Source organism: Anabrus simplex, chromosome 4 (assembly GCF_040414725.1).
Source record: "Anabrus simplex isolate iqAnaSimp1 chromosome 4, ASM4041472v1, whole genome shotgun sequence".
NCBI classification, from domain to species: Eukaryota; Metazoa; Arthropoda; class Insecta; order Orthoptera; family Tettigoniidae; genus Anabrus; species Anabrus simplex.
Window position 1 is genome coordinate 365,356,248 of NC_090268.1, and position 26,574 is coordinate 365,382,821.

The following is a 26,574-nucleotide window of genomic DNA, read 5'->3' on the forward strand; positions in this document are numbered from 1 at the left end:
TCTATAGAAAGCCTACTCAAACGGCCACTGCTATAAGAAATGACTCACTACACCCCCAAACACACAAAGCGGCTACATATAATAGCTTAGTAGACCGAGCATTCAAAATTCCGATGCCAAGAAAAACTTAAATAAAGAATTGAACACCATTCGCTCTATAGCAAAATTCAATGGATATAATGAATCCTTCATTGAAAGAATAATCAATAAATTCAGACACCGCCCAAAAACCACCCTAATAAAAGACAATACTAGCACTGCCACGTTTTCCACATTTACCTTCAATAAAGAAATTTACAACGTCACTAACGTTCTTAAAAAACACAACGTTAAAATAGCCTTTCGTACTAACAATAGAAGCACAGAGATCCTACACAACTCTTCATCAATAAATAAAAGTAGTCCTTTTTCTAAATCAGGTGTATATAGGTTTTCTTGCCAAGACTGCAAAAGTTCTTACCTAGGGCAAACAGGACGCAGCTTTAAAATCAGATATGCAGAACATGTCAATGCATAAAACACAACCGTTTTTCCGCGGTCGGTCTACATATAAAAGAATTTAAGCACAACTTTACTGAAGTAAATCAAGATCTTGAGGTATTAGATATTCTAAACAAAGGTTCTTTCCTAGACGTCACTGAAACTGAACGTCACTCTATATTCATTTAGACCAATATTTCAATCCCAACCTAAACTTAAATGATATCTCAGAGAAACCAAAGATCCTATTCGACTTTCTCATTGAATTTTTCAAAAACATGAATATCCCGAAAAACAGATCTGTCTTTCAGATTATGCATAATACTTTGTCACGCCACACACTTTCACCACATCACCCTCCATACTTCCCCTCCTTCCACTCCTCCTCCCCTACCGCTCCTCCCCTCTCCCCTCCTAATCCAACAATGGCCGCTCCCCAGACCTAAACTATCCAACACGCTCTGTTCCTCTTCATCTCGCGCCATAGCTTTACCGCCTCATGTCCCGCAATAAATATCATAGAAACCTGCCCCCACCCTACACGTAACGCTGCAACAATACACCACAAATACTGGCACAGTCAACCTCCAAACTCTCAAAAACGTATTCCTTAATACCAGTTTTATATTCTTGTCGAGCTGAATACCGGACCTGTGAAGATTACAAGATTATTTTGTGCATCTACAGAATGGTGTGTTAATGAAGCTATGTATTATAGAGAGAGACTTTCAAAGGTGGTCAAATGAAGAAGTTATATCATACTCAAGATCATGCTTTCACATCTCTGCACAGTATTTAAAATACAATTTACCGTTGGTCTTTTATAGCTATTGTTGAGAGTGAAGGAGAATTTCCTGTTGTGTATGTTTATCAGGAACTCAAGGGAGACTTCATTAGTTAGTCGGAACATAGAAAGAATGATGAACTCTTCTCAGAAAAACTCTTAAGGTTTCACCTTACTTTTTCCTGCCTGCTGGCTCTTTAGAAATGTGTGCGCGTGCGTTTTGTATTCAGGAATCATTCAAGGCAAATATTTTCGCACTGCAAGTTGTGTGGTTAAGCTTATTTTTAATATGTATAACTTTTGCTTTCTCAACGATGCATTTGTTTCTACATTCGTCCCTGTTTTTATCTCCTCGTAAGATGTGTATTGTTTAATGTAACACCTTGTGTAAAAAATTGGGTTAAATGAAGGAGTTATATCATGTTCAAGATCATGCTTTCACGTCTCTGCACAATATTTAAAATGAAATTTACCGTTGGTCTTTATAGCTATTGTTGAGAGTGAAGGAGAATTTCCTGTTGTGTATGTCTATCAGGAACTCAAGGGAAACTTCATTAGTTAGTCGGAACATAGAAAAAATGATGAACTCTTCTCAGAAGAACTCTTAAGGTTTCGCTTTACTTTTTCCTGCCTGCTGGCTCTTCAGAAATGTGTGCGCGTGTATTTTGTATTCAGGAATCATTCAAGACGAATATTTTCGCACTGCAAGATGTGTGGTTAAGGTTATTTTTTAATATGTATAACTTTCCCTATTTTTATCTCCTTGTAAGATGTGTATTGTTTAATTTCCTGTTGTGTATGTTTATCAGGAACTCAAGGGAGACTTCATTAGTTAGTCGGAACATTGAAAGAATGATGAACTCGGAAGAACTCTTAAGGTTTCACCTTACTTTTTCCTGCCTGCTGGCTCTTTAGAAGAGTGTGCGCGTGCGTTTTGTATTCAGGAATCATTCAAGGCAAATATTTTCGCACTGCAGTTGTGTGGTTAAGCTTATTTTTAATATGTATAACTTTTGCTTTCTCAACGATGCATGTGTTTCTACATTCGTCCCTGTTTTTATCTCCTCGTAAGATGTGTATTATTTAGTGTAACACCTTGTGTAAAAAATTGGGTTAAATGAAGGAGTTATATCATGTTCAAGATCATGCTTTCACGTCTCTGCACAATACTTAAAATGAAATTCACCGTTGGTCTTTATAGCTATTGTTGAGAGTGAAGGAGAATTCCTGTTGTGTATGTTTATCAGGAACTCAAGTGAGACTTCATTAGTTAGTCGGAACATAGAAAAAATGATGAACTCTTCTCAGAAGAACTCTTAAGGTTTCACTTTACTTTGTCCTGCCTGCTGGCTCTTCAGAAATGTGTACGCGTGTATTTTATATTCAAGAATCATTCAAGAAGAATATTTTCGCACTGCAAGTTGTGTGGTTAAGGTTATTTTTAATATGCATAACTTTTGCTTTCTCAACGATTCATTTGTTTCTATATTCGTCCCTGTTTTTATCTCCTTGTAAGATGTGTATTGTTTAATGTAACGCCTTGTGTAATATAAATGCCTACATGCTGGCCTATTTCCCACATTTTGGCTGATGATGACGCCAAACAGCGTCGAAACTAGTTCCAAGTGCAAATACATGTTATAAATAAATCTATAAAATTTTTGTATTGAAAAGCTGGACCCTTTTAAGTTTTCCTATCTTCCATTGCTTAAAACTTCTCAAGGAGTGAGATTCATTTTGTCGACGACAATGAGGGCTAATCGCGGGAATGTTTGGCATGCAGTCCAAGAATACATCCTTTCAATAAAGGAGTCCGGCGTTCCATTGTTCCACAGAGTAACACTTCCGATTATCCATGAGAATGCCACATGATTAATAGTTAACTGCATTTATCGAGTTTTGCTTTAACTTTCCGAGAGCATATATCGACTTTTGCAAAAACCTAGTGATTTCAACCACTTGTATACACGGCAAATATCGACTTATGCAAAGGATGATTGCACAGCATGGTGAGCAAGATCAAACTGATGACATTAGCATGCATAACTCAATTTCAATTTTTTTTGTATTTATAGAGTTTTGAAAAAATGCTCCTCAATTCTTAGCAAACAATGTAGCCAACTTATGCAGCGGGATGTTTACTATAAACCAACATACACTACTACCTTCTAGAGCAAATAGTTCTTGAGATATCCTGTCTTAACTGAACAAATGCACATGAACGCTGGAGCACTGACTTGTGCAGTACCATTATTTTTTTTTAATTTAAAAATATATATGTTCATCCAAAATAAGTGAAACGTGTATCAAATTAAAGAGTAAACTTCAAATAATAATTGTCCATAAAAATCTTTATTTTTTATCAATACCAAATTTTGTACTCCCCTTAAGGTCATTTTACTCAGCATGGTAGTTCCATTTCTGTTGGTGTTATCAGGATCATGCAGTCGTTACAGGAAGAGTATTCTATCTGAAAGATAATTCTCAGGCTTGTATTTAGTGTCTGGAAGCTAAAGCTATGGTAGTTGTCTGTAGAATGGGTGGAGAACAAATTATCTTGTTTGCAATCTTCCTGATATTTTACAATGTGATCCCTGTTGAAGAATTGGAGACAAGAGAATATTTAATATTCAGTAAATGTGAGTCCAATGGTTGGTCCTGTGTTAATCAGAGAGGAACTCTGGATGTGCTTTATCAATGTACTAATGAGACTGGATGGGTAAGTTCATTGACACAAGATAGTCAATCATTTGTTTATGCTGGGAATATGTGACAGTGAAAAACATTATTTTATCTTAAAGCATTCTGAAGACACTGGTAAAATACTTCTGTAGACTTCTTTTGATACCTGTAATGGATAAAGAGTAATTAAGAAGTAGAATTCTGAATAGCATTATAAACTTAATTTTATTCAAATGAATATTTATGCTCATTGAAACTAAACATTTTGTAGTAATTTGTACATTGTACTATACAGTGTTTATAGAAAGATAGAAACATTGAAAGGAACATAAAATAGGACAATGACTAGTCGGTGTGGGAACACGGAAAGAAAGAGAGAAAGAGCTTGAAAGGACAAAGACTATCTTCGCAACACTCGCTGAGGGACTATCTAAACACACTGTTGGAAATTACAGGGTGGACATGTTAGCAAGATCCTCAGCTCGATGGGAAATAAGATTTCAGCTTTTCCACATGTCTTGTATTTCATGTGAAGAAGATATTTAGAAGTGAAATGAAAGAGAGTTGGAACTCTGTATGGACAAATAGCATGAAGGGACATGTCATGTAGGTATTGTTCTTTCCAACTGTATCTCAAAATTCTTCAAACCCACTTTTATGACTGGACGTGGTAAATTCTGAAGTTATTTTCAACATTTTAAAATACCATCACCAGAAGGATACCTTTGTAACTGCCAATCAGAACGAACAATTGCCCTTTTACTTTTCTATTGCCCTCTACATGCCATCAAAAGAAAAATTCGATAGGACACCTCAGTTAATGTAATGTAAATTCGGTTCCTGATATATTTGTGAAAATGTATTTTACATCAGCTTTTATCCATTTCTTAGACAATGTTTTTAACTCTTTGTAATATTCTTACGCATTATTTTGCTTAACTAATGTATTAATAACCTTTAATATTTTACCATTATAAATTATAGCCCTAACATACTTTTAGATAAAATACGGCTATGTTTCTTGAAAAATTAATAATAATAATAATAATAATAATAATAATAATAATAATAAACAGATCTTCTGTCTTGATAAGGAAATGTAGGATAAAGAAAGCCAGATAAACACAGGAAAAGGGAAGTAACAAAAAAAAAAAAAAAAAAAAAAAAAATGAATTCAAGTACAGTAGTAAAAGACTAGGAACTTAAGAAAAGGAACAAAACAGCTGAGTGGCTCAGACCTCAACTTGACAGGTTTGATCTTGGCTCAGTCCAGTAGTATTTGAAGTTGTTCAAATACGTCAGCCTCGTGTTGGTAGATGTTATATATGGAAAGACAGGAACATTGAAAGCAGTGGAGAAGCGTGAGTTAAGTTACGGGGTAGATGGAGATTTACTTTTTATTTAATCTATTTTAATCATATTATGCATGGAATTTTCTTTTTGACGTGTACAGATCTCCATTCAGTATTATATTAATGAATCTGAAAGTAAGACAAACCCTATAACAACCTATTACCCTATGTGCACTCGTTTTATTTCTATGTCAGTTATTCATAGTGTTTTACGGTGCGAAACACCGGTTTACAGTGCCTATCATCCAGAAATAATCACCAAACAAGGTCATTAACTAACTCCCTGCTAAGTTTCCCTACCCATAACACTACTGGTTACAGTGATTCATCCTCGCTACTATCCGCCTGTGGAATTCCCTGCCGGCTGAAATTAGACACATTCCTAGTACGGTACTCAGCTGTTCAAAAGAAGGTGTTGCAAACATTATTTACATATCAGAACATAATCTATAGAACATATCTAAGCAAATGTACTTTCTCCACGTAAATATTAACCGTAGGAAAAAGACGATGAGCTTTTTCAGTTAGTCTATTAGTTACACAATTGTAGTATGTTGTAGGATTTAGCATAAATTAAATAGTTCAATCAATCAATACTGATCTGCATTTAGGGCAGTCGCCCAGGTGGCAGATTCCCTATCTGTTGTTTTCCTAGCCTTTTCCTAAATGATTTCAAAGAAATTGGAAATTTACGAAAGTCTCCCTTGGTAAGTTATTCCAATCCCTAATTCCCTTTCTTATAAATGAATATTTGCCCCAATTTGTCCTCTTGAATTTCAACTTTATCTTCATATTGTGATCTTTGCTACTTTTATAAACGCCACTCAAACTTATTTGTCTACTAATGTCATTCCACGCCATTTCTCCGCTGAAAGCTCGGAACATACCACTTACAATTAGAAATAGGAAAGGATTTCCACCTATCAATACTTGTTTATTGCACTTGTTATGCTACAGGACTGGTTTCGACCCTTTACATAAGGTCATCCTCAGCTGAACCATGCATACATATCTATGTGATGAAGCTATGATTAAGATAGTATTGTCAAAGGAATGCTATACGATAATAAACATTAAATCACATCCAAATGGGGCATGTCGTAACGTGAACTGGCATATGTCACTATGTACAACAATGCATTGTATGTCTAAAATAGTATGTTTAAGATCTTAAAATTAGTTGATAAAACATTTCTCACTTAAAACTAACTTATCTATATATGTACAAGATGAATACAATATATGGGAGCACTTCATGCACATGAACGTTCATGTCTTGCTTGTTGGCTGACTCCCGTGTTCAAGTCTTATTTACAGAGTTGTACACCCAGCTGCTGTTCCTGGAGTTTAAAAGATATGGTTTGCTTGTAAAATTGTATAAGTAAAACATTTTGTCTTCATGTATGTACATAGAGTAAAACACTTTCCAATTTTAAAAAGGTGCCAGACATATGGTTAAAATTAGGCTAAAATATGTTCAGCTCTGCTGTGTGTGTTGCCTTATGTTAGAATCAAATCATGTTGTCCTGTGAAGTCCATAAAATTTGAGTGACATTGGGTTCAAAGTAGTGGCCCCTTTCCCATTTGTAGCTGTGCAGTGATGTTATATTCATTGTTGTTGGTGTGGCTGAGATGTGTTTGATATGCAAGCTTGTTGTGTGAAGATTATAGATTACGAACATACCACTTAGTCGAGCAGCTCTTCTTCTTTCTCTCAGTTCCTCCCAACCCAAACTTTGCAATATTTTTGTAACACTACTCTTTAGCCGGAAATCACCCAGAACAAATCGAGCTGCTTTTCTTTGGATTTTTTCTAGTTCTTATATCAAATGAGCCTGGTGAGGGCCACATACACTGGAACCGTACTCTAGTTGGGGTTGTACCAGAGACTTATATGCCATCTCCTTTACATCCTTACTACAACCCCTAAACACCCTCATAACCATGTGCAGAGATCTGTACCCTTTATTTACTATCCCATTTATGTGATTACCCCAATGAAGATCTTTCCTTATATTAACACCTAGATACTTACAATGATCCCCAAAAGGAACTTTCACCCCACCAATGCAGTAATTAAAACTGAGAGGACTTTTCCTATTTGTGAAACTCACAACCTGACTTTTAACCCCGTTTATCAACATACCATTGCCTGCTGCCCATCTCGCAACATTTTCGAGGTAACACTGCAGTTGCTCACAATCTTGTAACTTATTTATTACTCTATAGAGAATAATATCATCCGCAAAAAGCCTTACCTCCGATTCCACTCCTTTACTCATATCATTTATATATATATATAAGAAAACATAAAGGTCCGATAATACTGCCTTAAGGAATTCCCCTCTTAATTTTTACAGGGTGAGATAAAGCTTCACCTACTCTAATTCACTGAGATCTATTTTCTAGAAATATAGCAACCCATTCAGTCACTCTTTTGTCTAGTCCAATTGCACTCATTTTTGCCAGTAGTCTCCCATGATCCACCCTATCAAATGCTTTAGACAGGTCAATCGCGATACAGTCCATTTGACCTCCAGAATCCAAAATCTCTGCTATATCTTGCTGAAATCCTACAAGTTGAGCTTCAGTGGAATAACCTTTCCTAAAACCGAACTGCCTTCTATCAAACCAGTTATTAATTTCAAAAACTTGTCTAATATAATCAGAAAGAATTCCTTCCCAAAGCTTACATACAATGCACATCAAACTTACTGGCCTGTAATTTTCAGCTTTATGTCTATCACCCTTTCCTTTATACACAGGGCTTACTATAGCAATTCTCCATTCATCTGATATAGCTCCTCTGACTAAACAATAATCAAATAAGTACTTCAGATATGGTACTATATCCCAACCCATTGTCTTTAGTATATCCCCAGAAATCTGATCAATTCCAGCCACTTTTCTAGTTTTCAACTTTTGTATCTTATTGTAAATGTCATTCTTATCATATGTAAATTTTAATACTTCTTTGGCCTTAGTCTCCTCCTCTATCTGAACATTATCCTTGTAACCAACAATCTTTACATAGTGCTGACTGAATACTTCTGCCTTTTGAAGATCCTCACGTACACACTCTCCTTGTTCATTAATTATTCCTGGAATGTCCTTCTTGGAACCTGTTTCTGCCTTAAAATACCTATACCTACCCTTCCATTTTTCACTAAAATTTGTATGACTGCCAATTGTGCTTGCCATCATGTTATCCTTAGCTGCCTTCTTTGCTAGATTCAATTTTCCAGTAAGTTCCTTCAATTTCTCCTTACTTCCACAGCCATTTCTAACTCTATTTCTTTCCAGTCTGCCCCTCCTTCTCAGTCTCTTTATTTCTCTATTATAATAAGGTGGGTCCTTACCATTCCTTACCACCCTTAAAGGTACAAACCTGTTTTCGCATTCTTCAACAATTTCTTTAAACCCATCCCAGAGTCTGTTTACATTTTTATTTACCGTTTTCCACCGATCATAGTTACTTTTTAGAAACTGCCTCATGCCTGCTTTATCAGCCATTTGGTTCTGCCTAATAGTCCTACTTTTAAGACCTTCCTTTCTATCACATTTATTTTTAACTACGACAAAAACAGCTTCATGATCACTAATACCATCTATTACTTCAGTTTCCCTATAGAACTCATCTGGTTTTATCAGCACCACATCCAGGATATTTTTCCCTCTGGTTGGTTCCATCACTTTCTGAATCAGCTGTCCTTCCCATATTAACTTATTTGCCATTTGTTGGTCATGCTTTCTGTCGTTCGCAATTCCTTCCTAATTGACATCTGGCAAATTCAGATCTCCTGCTACAATCACATTTCTTTCCGTGTCGTTTCCCACATAGCCGACTATCCTATCAAATAATTCCGAATCCGCGTCAGTGCTACCCTTTCCCGGTCTGTACACTCCAAATATATCAAGTTGCCTAGTATCTTTAGAAATGAGCCTTACACCTAGAATTTCATGTGTCTCATCTTTAACTTTTTCGTAGCATACAAATTCTTCTTTCACCACAATGAATACGCCCCCTCCCACCATTCCTATCCTATCTCTACGATACACACTCTAGTGCCGTGAGAAAATTTCTGCATCCATTATATCATTTCTCAGCCATGATTCAACTCCTATTACAATATCTGGTATATATATATATATATATATATATATCTATTAAATTACTTAATTCTATTCCTTTCTTTACAATACTTCTACAGTTCAACACTAACAATTTTATGTCATCGCTACTTGATTTCCAGTTCCCTGTTCCCTTATCACCGCTCCCTAGGCCACCCCGTTTCTCTGAATGTACCTCCCTATTACCCTTCCAAACAAATTTCCTAACTTATACGTACCACTGCGGTTTAAATGAAGGCCATCTGAGCGCAGATCCCTATCTCCTACCCACCCATTAGGATCTAGAAATTTCACTCCCAGTTTCCCACATACCCACTCCATAGTCTCATTTAAATCCCCAATCACCCTCCAGTCAGTATCCCTCCTACACAGTATTCCACTGATAAAAATCTCCGCTTCCTTAAACTTACCCGTGCTGCATTTACCAGATCCCACACATCTCCAACTATGTTGGTACTTATCTCAGCTTGCCTTACGTTGTTGGTACCAACGTGAAACACTACCACCTTCTCCTTCCCCTCCTCCCTCTCTTCTACGTTCCTCAACATCTGCCTCAACCTAATTCCTGGATAACATTCTACCCTGGTTCCCTTTCCTCCACACACACACACACACTTTCCCCACGTGTTGAACAATGGAATCCCCCATGACCAGAGCCTCAACCCTACCCACCTCATTTGATCCCCTCCCCTCCTGGTCATCCCTATCTTTCCTGATAGCTGCAGAAGCTACTTCCTCCTCCCTTTTCTCCTTCCCATGACCCTGTTCCACCTGTCTTTTCCTATCCTCTACTCTACATTTCCCTTTCCTACCTTTTCCCTTCCTCCTACTTCCACACATCTCAGCAACAGTTCCTTGTCCCTCATCTTTCCTCTGTTGTTCTACCTGGAGTGACTCGTACCGATTTCGCACAGACACCTGTCCTGAATATTGATCCTGAATAGAGCCCTTAGCCTGCAATCTCCTTCCCCTTAAAACATTAGACCACCTGTCTTCTGCAACTCCCCCCTTTCCTTCCCCTCCCTCTTGTACACCTACTGTAACCTGTACATTGTTTGAGGTAGTCCTATCTTCCTTCCTGTCTTCTGTGAGAATCCTAATTATCTCCCTCAAACTCTCATTATGGTTGAGCATAATAGCAGGCTCTATAGCTCTTAAAACAATGATCACCACCACAAACACCACCACCTGAGGGAGCCACGCCATAGAAAACAATACAGATAAATAAATAAATAAATAAATAAATAAATCGATAGCAGGGAGCTGTCAAATAACATATTTCAGAATAAAAAATAGCAGTATTATTCATTGTTATATAGATTTAATAAGAGATTTAAGAAATAAATAGATTTTTGTACAACTCACCTAAAACAATATTCTTGTAATGAGTTCAATTTGTCTGTCCTTCATTTCAGCAAATATGTCTGTCATTCTCGTCTTGAAGTCAGGCGTGTTGCTGAGATGCCACAGCAGTTCCTTCTCTATAGCTAGAGTTTGTTGGTCATCAGATTCCTTAAATATATTGACTTAGCAAATGTCATGGGATATTCACCTAATAGCGTGTGGGGCCTCCTCTGGCCCTGCGAACTGCAGTGAGATGCCGTGGAAGTGAGTCGACAAGTCCCTGGTAGACCTCTGGATGCAGCTGACACCAAATCATTTGCAGAGCGGCCACCAATGCTCATCTGTTTGTTGGTGCAGGATCCATGGCACGGAGCCTGCGTTCCAGGACATCCCAGATGTGCTCGATAGGGTTCATATCGGGGCTCCTGGGTGGCCATGGTAGCCATTGGACCTCCGCTGCATGCTCCTGGAACCATTCCCGGGTGACGTGGAAGCAATGTAGCGGCGCGTTATCATCTTGAAACACCGCAGAACCGTCTGGGCGCTGGAAGGCCAAAAATGGGTGAAGATGGTCTCCGAGCAACTCAACATACCGCGTACCATTCAAAGTCTCTTCCAGAACAACTAGGGGGCCCATTCCATACCAAGAAAATGCACCCCAGAGCATAACAGAGACACCAGCACCCTGGACCATGCCTTCGAGGCAGGCAGGATCCATCGCTTCATGTGGTCTGTGCCATACACGGTGCCTCCCATCGGCATGGTGCAGTTGAAATCATGATCCGTCTGACCATATCACGTTATGCCATTTTTCCAGTGCCCGTGACTGGTGACTGGCGACAAATGCGCGTCGTTGTGCCCGATGATGTTGGGTTAACAGTGGCACCCGTGTGCGGCGCCAGCTCCCATACCCCATAGAACCCATGTTCCTATGGATTGTCCACCGGGAGACGTGTCTAGCATGGCCTGTGTTGAATTGAGCCATGATTTGTTGCACTGTTGCCCGTCTGTCACTATTGACAATCGTCTCAGATGTCGCCGGTCACGGTCGTCGAGGGTGGCTGGATGGCCGTTCGTTCGCCTGTTGTGGATGGTGACACCCGCATTCAACCATTCACAATACACCCTGAACATGGTTGATAGTGTGAAGCTGAATTACCGCACTGAAATCGCACTTCCCATCCGTCGGGCACCAACCACCATACTCCGTTCGAACGGTGTCAGCTCACGATGACGTTCCATGTTACACCTGTCACATGCACAGCCACTGCTCACAAGGTCTCCTATACAACTGCCACTGGCACAGGGGGCGTTTGGTGCGCAGGCAACACCCCTGCGCATCAGTGCTCCGCTATCCCATGACATTTGCTGAGTCAGTGTAAGTTTTAATTCATTTCAAGGCACTCATAGTGCGTTCACTAGAAACTGACGTTAATGGAATAGATAGCATCAAGTTAAGCAATTTTGTTGTTTCCGTTTACACACTCTGGAGTTCATTATTAAGAATGAAAGCCAATAATTGCTGGGGTCGAATATGTTTTATCAGGATCAAAGTAAATGTTGGTAAGTTCATTCTTAAGTTGATCTTCATTGAAAAGCCGTTGGGTACATGGCCAAAAGTTCATTTAAATGCTGTTGGGTAAACTGTGAATGATAAATATTAAATTTAGTTTCATCAAGTAGTTCGAGACAAAGGCTTAATTACAGAAATGTTTCTATCTGAAGCAACACTGAATCAAAAACCTCGTAGGTAACTCTTCTTTGACCTTGGGTAGCATTCACGACATTTGAAGACAAATCAGAACATTCTTCTTTGATTTATTTCATTACTTTATCACTTCTGAGAGATCTGATGCTAGTAGTAACAACCTTCACCTCTTTACGATACACAAATTTATATCAGATGTTTTTCACTGCAGAATGCTAAACAAAAAACATTTCTAGAAAAGAGACAGAGGAGAAGCAAAAATTTGTGATTGTTCAATATATTGTCTGTTCCTATTGCTGTCTGGATTGATTCTGGGTCCCAGTTGTTAGAATTTATTATATGATCCACTGCTCTTTTCAACTCGGATTAATATTTTTTCACGGTCATAACAGCCCGAGAATGATAATTCCATCGCATAGGAGAAGGATGAGGAAGCTGAAAACCTTGCTCTTTCAGCAATTCTGCATGACTAGAAGAACAAGAGAAGAATGTGTGGAAGACGGATAAATTGCATATGAACAATTTCACCTCTTTTAGAGTTTTCGCAGCATGAAGAAGAACCAAATTGAGTTGATGGACATAACAATGTACGAAGATGGCATGAAGACAAGACTGCCTGACAATTGCCTGGACACCTCCTTTATGGCCAGACGTTACAGTAGCCCCGTCATACGTCTGACATACGAGTCTGGTATCATTAATATTCCATTCTTTCAGAATTGAGATTGACATCAGTTAAATCCCTAGCATTCTTGTCAGCAGACAGTCATAAAAGCCTAGAAACCATTCTCCAACTTTTTTATTTACACAATACCTCACAATATTACTTAACTGTGATTTAACAGAAACATCTGTAGTTTCATCAAGTTGGACAGAAATGAATTCAGCTAATTCTATCTCTTTTTGAATATGTTCCTGAACGGGAACAGTATCAGCCTTAATCAAATCATTTTGTTTGTCACTTGAAGTACCTTTGAAGATAATTTCAGATTCCAAATGATCTTTTATGAAAGATTCCTCTGAAACCAGTAAATCAAGAATAGACAAGTAATTCCCTTTATTAAATGAACATAAAGAACAACAATGACTTTCTCAATGATGCCTGAATGGCAATTTCTGAATACTTAAGCAACAAACAACGCCTACTAATCTGTTGACAATTTTCCTATTTTTTTTGAAACCATTTCATTGTTTTATGGCGTGTAGTCTCTGCCCCTCTGAAACGGCATGGTCAATACGGCAACGTCCCAACATATGAAATTTCTCGGTGAACTTCATATGATAATCTGTCAGTTTCATGTCCGTACTGATATTTGTATTCACAATCACAAAGAATGGGTACCGTCCACCTAATCAATACTTTATTGTGTCTTATTACTATGCAGTACTGGTTTTGACCTTTACAGAGGTCATCCTCAGGTGGTCATAAGATCCAAAGTTAACATATAATTTAAAAACATTATTAAATCTAATGAAGAAAGCCACATGATATGAGTGATAATATTGAAATATACAGTGATATTATGTGTCCTCTGGTTTAGAAAACAAGCATCGATATTTTACGACATGCATATGTTACTTAAAATTCTGGTGTACTGTTTGTGAGTAACAGATAATTTGTTAAAATACAATTTATACACTTAAAATGTTTATAGCATTCTTGAGGTACACTTTGGAGTTTAATTCATGTTGGTAAATTGTTGCATACGTTCATGGATATGTTTATACCAAGCATTCTAGAATATTCCAAGATATGGATGTGATAAAAACTAGTAAGACATAGTACATTAAAATACGATGTTCTATAACATAAAATGCTCACAGTATTCTTGCAGTACACTTTGGAGTTATATTAATGTTGGTAAAGCATTGTGTACGTTCACAGATATGTTTGTACCAAGCATTCTAGAATGTTCAATGATGTGAATGATGATCTCCATAAGGTACTTTCACTCCAACACAGTAATTTTCCTTTTGGTGATACATACAGCCTGACTTTCCACACAGTTTACCATCATACCATTGTTTGCTGTCCATCTCACAACATTGTTGAGGTCTTTTTACAGTCACTCACAATACTTATTACTCTATATAGTAAATCATCATCCAAAAAAAGGCCTTATCTGTGGTGATTACTGTTTTAGGAGGAAGGATGACTGGGCAATCATCCTCTATTAACACTGATCAGTAGGAAAATGGAAGAGGCCCAACACTTGGAAGAATCTAGTTATATCAGCAAAAGAAAGCAAAGGGCCATGAAGGGCATGAAAATAAAAGACTCCCTAAGCCTCACAAACCTAAAACATTGGAGTTGGAAAATAACAACATTAGTTGACCAAGCAAGGTCGGAGAGGAAAGATGATGAGGAGCCTGACAGAAGCAAGTGGAAGCAATGGCATACTAAGCTAGGGGACCTTTGGTTACCAGCCCACACTCCCAAGGTGAAAGCCTTCTTTTGCTTGAGCGTTCATCCCACCTGGTTGTGGGGTCCGCTACTTCTATGTGCTGTCTCAATTTAGTTCTATCTCGGGCTGGATGTGTGGATGGATATTCACACTCATGGGCTCTTTATGTATTATCTGCCCAATATTGCCTAGGTCGTCCCTTTGGTCTTCCGCCAGTGACCTCTGGGTTGTAACCTGTCTTGGAAATTGGGTCGGCTCCTGCTCGTAAAACATGCCTAAACCATTGGAGACAGCTGTCGCACATTTTCGCATGAATTGGTGCAACGCCAAACCATTCCCTAATTCTGTCAAAGGAAATGCTACTCAATTTAGTGATGACCGCTCTCCATCTTGCCTTCATTACGCTAAGCCAGTAGTCTGTCTGACTCATAATAGTTGGCCAATGTTCACAGCCATCGAGTGCTAGAGAGCAGATAATAGTATGGTATATTTTTAAATTTTTCATGATCTTTCGTCCTGGTGTCAGAAGTGACTCTACTTGTTGTTCAACCAGTTCATGCAAGCTGCATTAAGTCTCATGTTGACCTCTTCAACGAGTCTGCCATTGCCAGCTATCATGGAACCAAAGTGTTCAAACTTTCTTACTTGCAACAGGTCACCACTGTCTACTTTGATGCTTCCCATTTTTTTGTGCCTCTGACATCACGTGCTCGGTTTTTTTCTTGATGAGGTGCAGGCCATATTGTGCCAGTCTGTTGCTCCGTTCTTGAGTTTGGTGTATTTGATCCAGCTTGTTATCTGCAGCCAATAGACATTGTCAGCATAGAGAAAGGTTCATAGTAACTATAAGCTATAAATTTCCTTTTTGTTCCTTATTGAAGTGCAATTATAAGAAATAAATTGACAAGAGGGTCCACCTTTTCAATACAATATATCAAATAAATTATATTACATCAGTCTTGGGACTAGTTTCAGCCACATGGTGCTCATCTGCAGCCAAATAAAAATAAAGCAGGTTACCGGTCTGTGATAACTAAAACATATATATACCAGACAAAGACAATGTTGCAAGAATAATTGTAACATTAAATACATAAACAAAAGTTATGGTTATGATCTTCTTGTCATAATGTGATGTCTTTAAGTTGACTTAGGACCTCAGGCAAAGAAGTAAATCTGGAAATAATAGCCAGAATCAGGAATGAATAAACATTCAGAAAAGAAATTAAAAAGGAGAAAAATGATTTATGAGAATCACCTGTATAATGAAATGTACAGTATATCTAATGCCCGCTGTAGAACAAGCACTGACTTGCTCGAGGAAGCAGGCAGACCATGTAAACAAAGGAATGGATAGGGAACAAGCACTGACTTGCGGTAGAAAGGAGGCAATGTAAACAAAGGAGTAGATAGGGAGAGGAGGAGAGTGGATAAAGAAGGAAGGAAGGAAGGAAGGAGTAGAGAAGGTTGTGTCTAAGGTGGGACTGAAGGATGAGGAAAGAAAGGCTGCTGCTGAGAGGAATTTAAAGAGATTATAATGTATGTTTAGTCTTCAGCCCGAAGGCTGGTTGGATCCTCAACAGCTCTGCCATCAGCTGTCATAGATGGCCTAGGCATCACTGAAGAGGCTTACTAGGGAAATGAGGAGTGAGGTAGTTTCCCGTTGCTTTCCTCACCGAGCCAGAAGTTGCTATTACATATCAGTCTGCCAAGCCCACTGAAATGCATGCACCAACTGACCCTATGAGCAATATTTTCACACCATTCATAGCAGGGACTGGCTGCAGAAGGAATGGCATTACTAGCATCACTCATACCTCAGTCACTTTCATTTTGTCAAAGCCAAGGATAAAGCTGAGACAGATCAATGAAAGTAACAAGATTGCTCTAGCCCATACCAGAAGACATAGTGCACTGTAAACACTAGGTCCCGCCAGCAAAGGCATTAAAAGAAAGAATTATTTTTATCCGAGATATGATTACTGAAGAGAGGAATTATAAGATCAGATAAAATGTTTGATTTCTCTGAAATTTAATTTATGAAGTTAGGATTGAAAAACCATTCCAGATTGATAAAAAATTTTCCATAAATTGAGCAGGGGGCTTTTTTGTATAACTTTTGTATAACTTTGAGAATCTCAAAGTCCTAAGTCAACTTAAAGACATCATATTATGACAAGATCATAACCATAATTTTTGTTTATGTATTTAATTTATAATTATTCTTGCAACATTGTCTTTGTCTGGTAAACATATGTTTTAATTATCACATAATCTGTTCAATTTTTATTTGGCTGCAGATGGCCACTAAGTGGCTGAAATTAGTCGCAAGACAGATGTAATATAATTTATTTGATATACTGTGTTGAAAAGATGGACCCTCTAATCAATTTATTTCTTATAATGGTCCATAGTAATGGCAAGTGCAGGTCAGCTGTCACAGTTGTCCTCACAAAGTTGAACTGGAGCTATGATAGGACAGAATCTTGATTTATGCTGACTGTGATAGGAAAGATTTTGGATGGTTGTGCAGTAGTTTAGATGTAGCTAATTGCTTCTGCATAAAGCAGCTGCATGTAGTTGACAACATATTCTGGCACACCATGTTTTTGGAGCAGTAGCCAGAGGAAACTGTTTTATACCCGATCAGAGCCCTTCTCAAGGTCCAAGAATGCCACATGAAGCAGCTCGTCCTTTTCATGATGTTTCTTGACTAAGAGCCATACAGCATTAATTGCAATGGTTGTACTGCAGTTCTTCACAAATCCAGATTGGTTGCTAGTAAGTGGAGTGATCCCACAAATCCTTTCGTCTTGAATATGCTAAAAGAGCTTCATAGCATAATTAGCACACTCAATAAGACTTCCTTTCTTTTTAAAGAATGGACATTGTGATACTCTGATTTCAGTCAGTTGGGATTTAATCCTTCTCTAATGACCTGGTCGAAGAGTTGTGTTAACCATCCTGCTGTATCCTAACAGGAAGATTATCATAGTTCTGCTGGAAGATCACCTAGACTGGTGGCCTTTCCTGGCTTCATTTTCTGCAGCATAGCCTTGACCTCTTTGACTTCAATTTCTTTGTAATTAATTATTATCATGCTTTTTTCCATATTGACTTTCATGTTTGTGGATTACTGTAGTCATGTCCTAGTTCGTGAACCATGGGCAACAGCTGAATGGCCTAGTAAGTGGTCCTGAGAGTCGGGATACCAGTTTCTATGGAATGGAAGTGGGCATCTCGGACATATTCTGAGTCATGGCCCTCCTTGTGCTCAGGCGGCTAGGCTGTGATCCATAACCCGTTAGAGGAGAGGTCCTCACTTGGACTATGTGCAAGTAGGGTAGCATCCTGCTTCATGAATTTACCGAGCTCAGAACATTTTAAGAAGCCTCGGATCTATGGAAGTAATGGAGTCCCACTCCCATTTCACAGGCGAGAGGGACTCCTTGGAAACAACTTGGCGAACGAAATGGAATTTAATGGGGCTTATGGAAGAAAGAAGGTAGAACTGGCTGAGTCAGCAAAGAGGATGCATCTGGATGTGCTAGGAGTAAGTGATATTTGGGTAAGGGGAGATAACGAGGAAGAGATAAGAGATTATAAAGTGTACTTGACGGGTGTTAGAAAGGGAAGGGCAGAGGCTGGGGTAGGGCTCTTTATCAGGAATACCATTGCACGCAACATAGTTTCTGTTAGGCACGTAAATGAGCGAATGATGTGGGTAGATTTGTCAGTTGGAGGAATTAGGACAAGAATTGTTTTGGTGTATTCACCATGTGAGGGTGCAGATGAGGATGAAGTTGACAAGTTTTATGAAGCATTGAGTGACATCGTGGTCAGGGTCAACAGCAAGGATAGAATAGTGCTAATGGGCGATTTCAATGCGAGAGTTGGGAATAGAACTGAAGGATACGAAAGGGTGATTGGTAAATGTGGGGAAAATAGGGAAGGTAATGGGAATGGAAAGCGTTTGCTGGAATTCTGTGCTAGTTTGGGTTTAGCTGTTACGAATACATTCTTCAAGCATAAGGCTATTCACCGCTACACATGGGAGGCTAGGGGTACCAGATCCATAATAGACTATATCTTAACAGACATTGAATTCAGGAAATCTGTTAGGAATGTACGAGTTTCTCGTGGATTTTTCGATGATACAGACCCCCATCTGATCTGTAGTGAACTAAGTATCTGTACGCCTAGGGTAGAGAAAGTGAAATCTGTCTGCAAACGAATAAGGGTAGAAAATCTCCAGGATGAGGAAATTAGACAGAAGTACATGGATATGATTAGTGAGAAGTTTTGAAAGGAGACAGTAAGCAGGTTCAGGATATAGAAAGTGAATGGGTGGCACACAGCAATGCTGTAGTAGAAACAGCAAGGGAATGCCTAGGAACAACTGTGTGTAAAGATGGGAAAAGGCGAACATCTTGGTGGAATGATAAAGTGAGAGCAGCCTGTAAACGCAAAAAGAAGGCTTATCAGAAATGGCTCCAAACAAGGGCCGAGGCAGACAGGGATTTGTACGTAGATGAAAGAAACAGAGCGAAACAAATAGTTGTTGAATCCAAAAAGAAATCGTGGGAAGATTTTGGTAATAACCTGGAAAGGCTAGGTCAAGCAGCAGGTAAACCTTTCTGGACAGTAATAAAGAATCTTAGGAAGGGAGGGAAAAAGGAAATGAACAGTGTTATGAGTAATTCAGGTGAACTCATAATAGATCCCAGGGAATCACTGGAGAGATGGAGGGAATATTTTGAACATCTTCTCTGTGTAAAAGGAAATCATCCTGGTGGTGTTGCAAACAGCCAAGCTCATGGGGAGGAGGAAAATGATGTTGGTGAAATTATGCTTGAGGAAGTGGAAAGGATGGTAAATAAACTCCATTGTCATAAGGCAGCAGGAATAGATGAAATTAGACCTGAAATGGTGAAGTATAGTGGGAAGGCAGGGATGAAATGGCTTCATAGAGTACTAAAATTAGCGTGGAGTGTTGGTAAGGTACCTTCAGATTGGACAAAAGCAGTAATTGCACTTATCTATAAGCAAGGGAACAGGAAGGATTGTAACAACTATCAAGGTATCTCATTGATTAGTATACCAGGCAAAGTATTCACTGGCATCTTGGAAGGGAGGGTGCGATCAGTCGTTGAGAGGAAGTTGGATGAAAACCAGTGTGGTTTCAGACCACAGAGAGGCTGTCAGGATCAGATTTTCAGTATGCGCCAGGTAACTGAAAAATGCTACGAGAGGAATAGGCAGTTGTGTTTATGTTTTGTAGATCTAGAGAAAGCATATGAGGGTACCGAGGGAAAAGATGTTCACTATACTGGGGGACTATGGAATTAAAGGTAGATTATTAAAATCAATCAAAGGCATTCATGTTGACAATTGGGCTTCAGTGAGAATTTGGTAGAATGAGTTCTTGGTTCAGGGCACTTACAGGGGTTAGACAAGGCTGTAATCTTTCACCTTTGCTGTTCGTAGTTTACATGCATCATCTGCTGAAAGGTATGAAATGGCAGGGAGGGATTCAGTTAGGTGGAAATGTAGTAAGCAGTTTGGCCTATGCTGACGACTTGGTCTTAATGGCAGATTGTGCCGAAAGCCTGCAGTCTAATATCTTGGAACTTGAAAATAGGTGCAATGAGTATGGTATGAAAATTAGCCTCTTGAAGACTAAATTGATGTCAGTAGGTAAGAAATTCAACAGAATTGAATGTCAGATTGGTGATACAAAGCTAGAACAGGTCGATAATTTCAAGTATTTAGGTTGTATGTTCTCCCAGGTTGGTAATATAGTAAGCGAGATTGAATCAAGGTGTAGTAAAGCTAATGGAGTGAGCTCGCAGTTGCGATCAGCAGTATTCTGTAAGAAGGAAGTCAGCTCCCAGACGAAACTATCTTTACATCGGTCTGTTTTCAGACCAACTTTGCTTTATGGGAGCGAAAGCTGGGTGGACTTAGGATATCTTATTCATAAGTTAGAAGTAACAGACATGAAAGTAGCAAGAATGATTGCTGGTACAAACAGGTGGGAACAATGGCAGGAGGGTGCTCAGAATGAGGAGATAAAGGCTAATTTAGGAATGAATTTGATGTATGAAGCTGTACGCATAAACCAGCTTTGGTGGTGGGGTTATGTGAGGCGAATGGAGGAGGATAGGTTACCTAGGAGAATAATGGACTCTGTTATGGAGGGTAAGAGAAGTAGAGGGAGACCTCTTCTTCTATTTGCTTTACATCGCACCGACACATGTAGGTCTTATGGCGACGATGGGACAGGGAAGGGCTAGGAGTGGGAAGGAAGCAGCCGTGGCCTTAATTAAGGTACAGCCCCAGCATTTGCCTGGTGTGAAAATGGGAAACCACGGAAAACCATCTTCAGGACTGCCGACAGTGGGGTTCGAAACTACTGTCTCCCGAATACTGGATACTGGCCGCACTTAAACGACTGCAGCTATCGAGCTCGGTAGAGGGAGACCAAGACGACGATGGTTAGACTTGGTTTCTAACTATTTAAAGATTAGAGGTATAGAACTAAATGAGGCCACAACACTAGTTGCAAATCGAGGATTGTGGCGACGTTTAGTAAATTCACAGAGGCTTGCAGACCGAATGCTGAAAGGCATAACAGTCTATAATGATACTGTATGTATGTATGTATGTATGTATGTATGTATGTATGTATGTATGTATGTATGTATGATTTTATACCTATAAGTATTGAAAAGGTGGAAAATATAAAACATTCCATGTAAAGAAATTATTTTCTTATTCAATTTTTTCTCAGGTCTTTGGACAATAGAATAGTCAGATTGGCGGGTGGGAAAATCCTTTGGTAGTTTTGCCTGCGTTCCGTCCCTTTTCAATCAGTCATTCACCACTGGTTTACTAGAGCTCTCACCCAGGTGGCAGATTCCCTATCAGTTGTTTACCTGGTCTCCTCTTATATAGTTTCAAAGAACTTGAAAATTGATCAAACTTCGCCCTTGGTAAATTATTCCAGTTCCTGTTTTCTCTTCCTAGTAATGAATATTTGCCTTATTTTATGCCTTTGAATTCCAACTTTATCTTCTTACTATGGTCTTCTCTACTTTTTAAGCTCATTCGCCTACTAATGTCATTCCACTCCATCTCTCCTCTGATACATACTTTTTATTACATGTTATGAATCTCATTTTTTGGTCAGCGGTGAAAGTCTAGTATATTATAAGAAAAAAATGATCTAAAGATCGACCTGGGTGATTTCCGACAAAAGAGTAGCGTTACAAAAATATTGCAATGTTTGGGTTGGGAAGAATTGAGAGAAAGAAGAAGAGCTGCTCGACTAAGTGGTATGATCCGAGCTGTCAGTGGAGAGATGGCGTGGAATGACATTAATAGACGAATAAGTTTGAATGGCGTTTATAAAAGTAGGAAAGATCACTATATGAAGATAAAGTTGGATTTCAAGAGGACAAACTGGGGCAAATATTCATTTATAGGAAGGGGAGTTAGGGATTGGAATAACTTACCAAGGGAGATGTTCAATAAATTTCCAATTTCTTTGAAATCATTTAGGAAAAGGCTAGGAAAGCAACAGATAGGGAATCTGCCATCTGGCCGACTGCCCTAAATGCAGATCAGGATTGATTGATTGATTGATTGATTGATTGATTGATTGATTGATTGACCTTTTCACCTCAACAAATAATCCTTTGATTACTTTATTTCTATAATCTCATAATTTTTGCAGAACGTTTCGTCCTTATGTGGACATCATCATCTGCATTCCCTTTGTACAGATTAAAATTAACATACAGAATAGGTGTTAAAACAGTATACAGTTAACAAACACTTATATTAAAACATCTTTGGATATATGAAGAGTCTTATGAAACAATACTTTTCTTCAGGGGTATTGAACTTCTTGTTTTTAAAGTAACTTGTTGCTAATAAAATTACACATGCGCATGCTGCTAAGTATTCTTCATACTAGTCTTGAATGTTAGAATGTCTTCTTTCAAACAATTCATTTTTAGATCTTGTGTAAAAACTGTTATAATAATGTGGGATTTATCAACAGTCTTATTTGCTGTGGTGAAGCAAAGGGGATTTCTTGTGTTATTATTTGACAGATTTGGACTATCTATTTCCTGAAAGAAGTTAAGAAGTGCTGTGCTGTGCTGTGCTGTGCTGTGTAGTGTTTTAAGACCTATTAGTTAATTTTAATCTGTACAAAAGGAATGCGGCTGATGATGTCCACATAAGGATTAAACATGTCCCACAAAAACTATGAAATCATAGAAATAAAATAATCAAAGGATTATTTGTTGTGGTGAATAGGTGGGTCTTTAGCATAATTTTCTTATTATGATATACGTACCGCTTAGTCGAGCAGCTTGTCTACTTACTCCCAAGTCTTCCCAGCCCAAAGTTTGCAACATTTCTGTTACACTACTCGTTTGTCAGATATCACAAATCATGCTGCTTTCATTTGGATCTTTCCCAGTTCTTGAATCAAGTAATCCTGGTGAGGATTCCATACTCTAGTTGGGGTCTTACCAGTGACTTATATGCCTTCTCATTCACATCCTTACTACAACCTCTAAATACTCTCATAATTGTATGAAGAGATCTCTAACCTTTATTTACAGTCCCATTAATGTGATTACTACAATGAAGATCTTTCCTTATGTTAACACCTAGATACTTACAGCGATCCCCATGAGGTACTTTCTTCCGTCAAACAGTAATTAAAACTAAGAGGACTTCTCATCTTGCTAAGTACTTGGAAAGATCTGCCTATTTCTCTAATCAACCAGCAAGTTTCCATTTTCATCGCTGACTCTGGTAGAACCAATTGATGTCTTGATTTAGTGAGTACATAGATGTCTCGTTCTTCACACATGTCAAGTTTTGCTTAGAGATTTGCAAACTGTGCAGTTTTTGTCATGGCTTTGATCTTCTTCACTTCGGTAAAAGTTGTTCTTTACGCATTCCAATAATGCGGTTGTGAGTCCTCCATTATAATAGCCTAAATGAAGCATCAAAGTGGATCAGAATAGATCATTTATTGAAAAGTATAAAATGGTAGGAAGGGATTCAGTTGGGTGGAAATGTGGTCAATTAAATAAATTCTGTTCCTTATAAAATTCTATAGATTTTTTTTTTTTTTGCTAGTGGCTTTATGTTGCACCGACACAGATAGGTCTTATGGCGACAATGGGATAGGAAAGGGCTAGAAGTTGGAAGGAAGCGTCCATGGCTTTAATTAGGGTACTGCCCCAGCATTTGCCTGGTGTGAAAATCTTCAGGGCAGCCAACAGTGGGATTCGAACCCACTATTTCCCGGATGCAAGCTCACAGCTGCGCGCCCCTAACTGTATGGCCAACTCGCCCGATATTCTATAGTTTAGTACTAACAACTTTGTCATCTTTACTTGTCTTCCAGGTCCCTGTACTCTCTCCAGTACACCCTGTGCCTTTGAATGTATCTCCACATACTAAGTACTTGGAAAGATTCACCTGTTTCAGCTCTGTACTCTCTACCTGACATTCAATCCTCTTGAATTTCTTTCTTAGAAATACTGAGTTTCATCATACCTGCTGTATTTCTTTCCAAGTTCCAAAAGAATAGACTGCAAGTGTTCAGCACAGTCTGCCATTAAGACCAAGTTGTTAGCATTGACTAAACTGCGTACTGCATTTCCATCCAGCTGAATCACTCCCTACCATTTTATACCTTTCAGTAAATAATCCATCCTGATCCACTTTGACACTTCATATAGACTATTATGATAGTGGGATTGCCTTACCCGAGGGCATTTTATACCTAACTGTCAGGTTTCAATGAGGCTACCCCTAATCTAGAGAACAGAAGCTGTATGCTGGATTTCAGTGGCATTTCCTCGATGCGGAGGACCAGCACTGACCTAAAAGAGCCTGAAGCCATTGGCCACTTGAGAGAATTCAGTTATTTACTGCTGCCTAACACATGTTGTTGAGTCGCTGGCTGTAAGATCTACTCCATCCCATACCAGGTAACACTGACAAGACACTAATGTGTGCTGATATTGACCTGTACCATGAGACATGGACAGTAACCACGAGGAAGTTTAGAATATAGGCTTTGGAAATAAAGTTCCTCAAAAGTATGGAAGATAAAACGAGAAGAGATTAAATCCCAAATGAGGAGTTCAGAAAGAAGCTGGATGTTGAAAAACTGGGAACCAAATAGGGAAGGCTTGTTTTAGGTGGTTTAGGGCATCCATGTCAAAAGAATGAAAGCAGATAGAATTCCAAGAGTAAGACTGGAGCAGAGATGTGAGAGAAAGAGGCCAAGAGGGAGACAAAGGAAGAGTTGGGAGAACCAGATTTAGGAAAATATTCAAAGACAATTGCAGGTGGAAACTATACACAAAGAAGAATGGTGAAAGGAGAGGTCAAAACGGAGATCGATGATCCATTGCTCAACCCAGGAGCTTCCTGGACAATGGTGATAGAAGAAGATGAAGAAATAAAATATCCATATAAACTAAGGGTGAAAAATTACCACAGTTTCTCACACCTATAACAACTGTTAACCAAGAACTCATTCTACCTTGAATTCTCACTATTACCTGTTTGTCAACATAATCAATGTCATGATTAGATAATGATAGAATTCAAATACAGTAGAGTCTCGATTATCCAACTTAAATGGGACCTGGAGTACATCGGATCACCGAAAATGTTGGATAATACAGAATAACTTTGAAAATGAACTGAAACAAACAGGAAGGCTGTACTCTAGTAATAAAACAATGACATATTTTATGGTACTCTTTATTGAATTATCAGTTCAATTGTACAGTACATGCAGTATTGAACGAAAACATTCCAAATGTCTTATGAAAAGAAACTTGTCAACAATGTCTGCTTGCCTACTGATCCAAGTTTTCTTGCTGCAAAATCCCGCCATCGACGAAAAATCAACACCTCCGTTGTGCTTGCTTCCGGCTGTTGCTCAACGTAGGTTAAGGCCAATTCCAATGCAGTTAATCCTTCACTGTGAGTCATCGTTTTCTCCTTTTGCTCTGCAATGCCCCGTTCTTCTTCTTCATCCTCATTTTCATTAGCATTCACAAAATCAATAATGATCTTGTTCACACCACTTACATCTTCAATCGTAGCATCCTCACAGCCACGAACACAATTCAATAAGGGCGCAATATTTTCCATGTCTTCTTGTACTACCTCCTCTCGATGTTCAACCTCGCTCAACAATATGTTCCAAGACTTTGCTAATGTTGTAGTTTCAACTTATTTCCAAGACTGCGCTATCGAGTATGCCATGCATTTCATGTTGATTCGTTTTAACTTTTCAATCATGTCGTTGCCATTGTCCATTTCCGCTATCAGGGATGAAAGGAGTTTCCGCCGATATCTCCTCCTCAGTGTTTCCAGCACACCTTGGTCCATTGGCTGGCATAATGACATCACGTTAGGAGGGAGGAACATGACTTTGATGTCACCACTTCTAAGTTGCTCTTCATTGGGGTGTGATGAAGCATTGTCTAGTAGAAGAAGAGCTTTTCTAGGGAGATTGTTTGAAGCTAGAAATTTTTCTACCAAGCTCGATAGCTGCAGTCACTTAAGTGCGGCCAGTATTCAGGAGATAGTAGGTTCGAACCCCACTGTCGGCAGCCCTGAAGATGGTTTTCC

General features: G+C 38.8%; 1 protein-coding gene across 1 annotated transcript in view; it reads left to right on the plus strand.

The window, feature by feature from the left end:
- Positions 1 to 3,712: 3,712 nt before the first annotated feature.
- Positions 3,713 to 26,574, plus strand: part of LOC136872733 (uncharacterized) — a 43,167-nt gene continuing 20,305 nt past the window's right edge. The window contains exon 1 of the mRNA XM_067146559.2: positions 3,713 to 3,983. Coding sequence (XP_067002660.2) covers positions 3,783 to 3,983 — 201 coding nt within the window. The 5' untranslated portion in view covers positions 3,713 to 3,782. The remainder of the gene's footprint in view (positions 3,984 to 26,574) is intronic.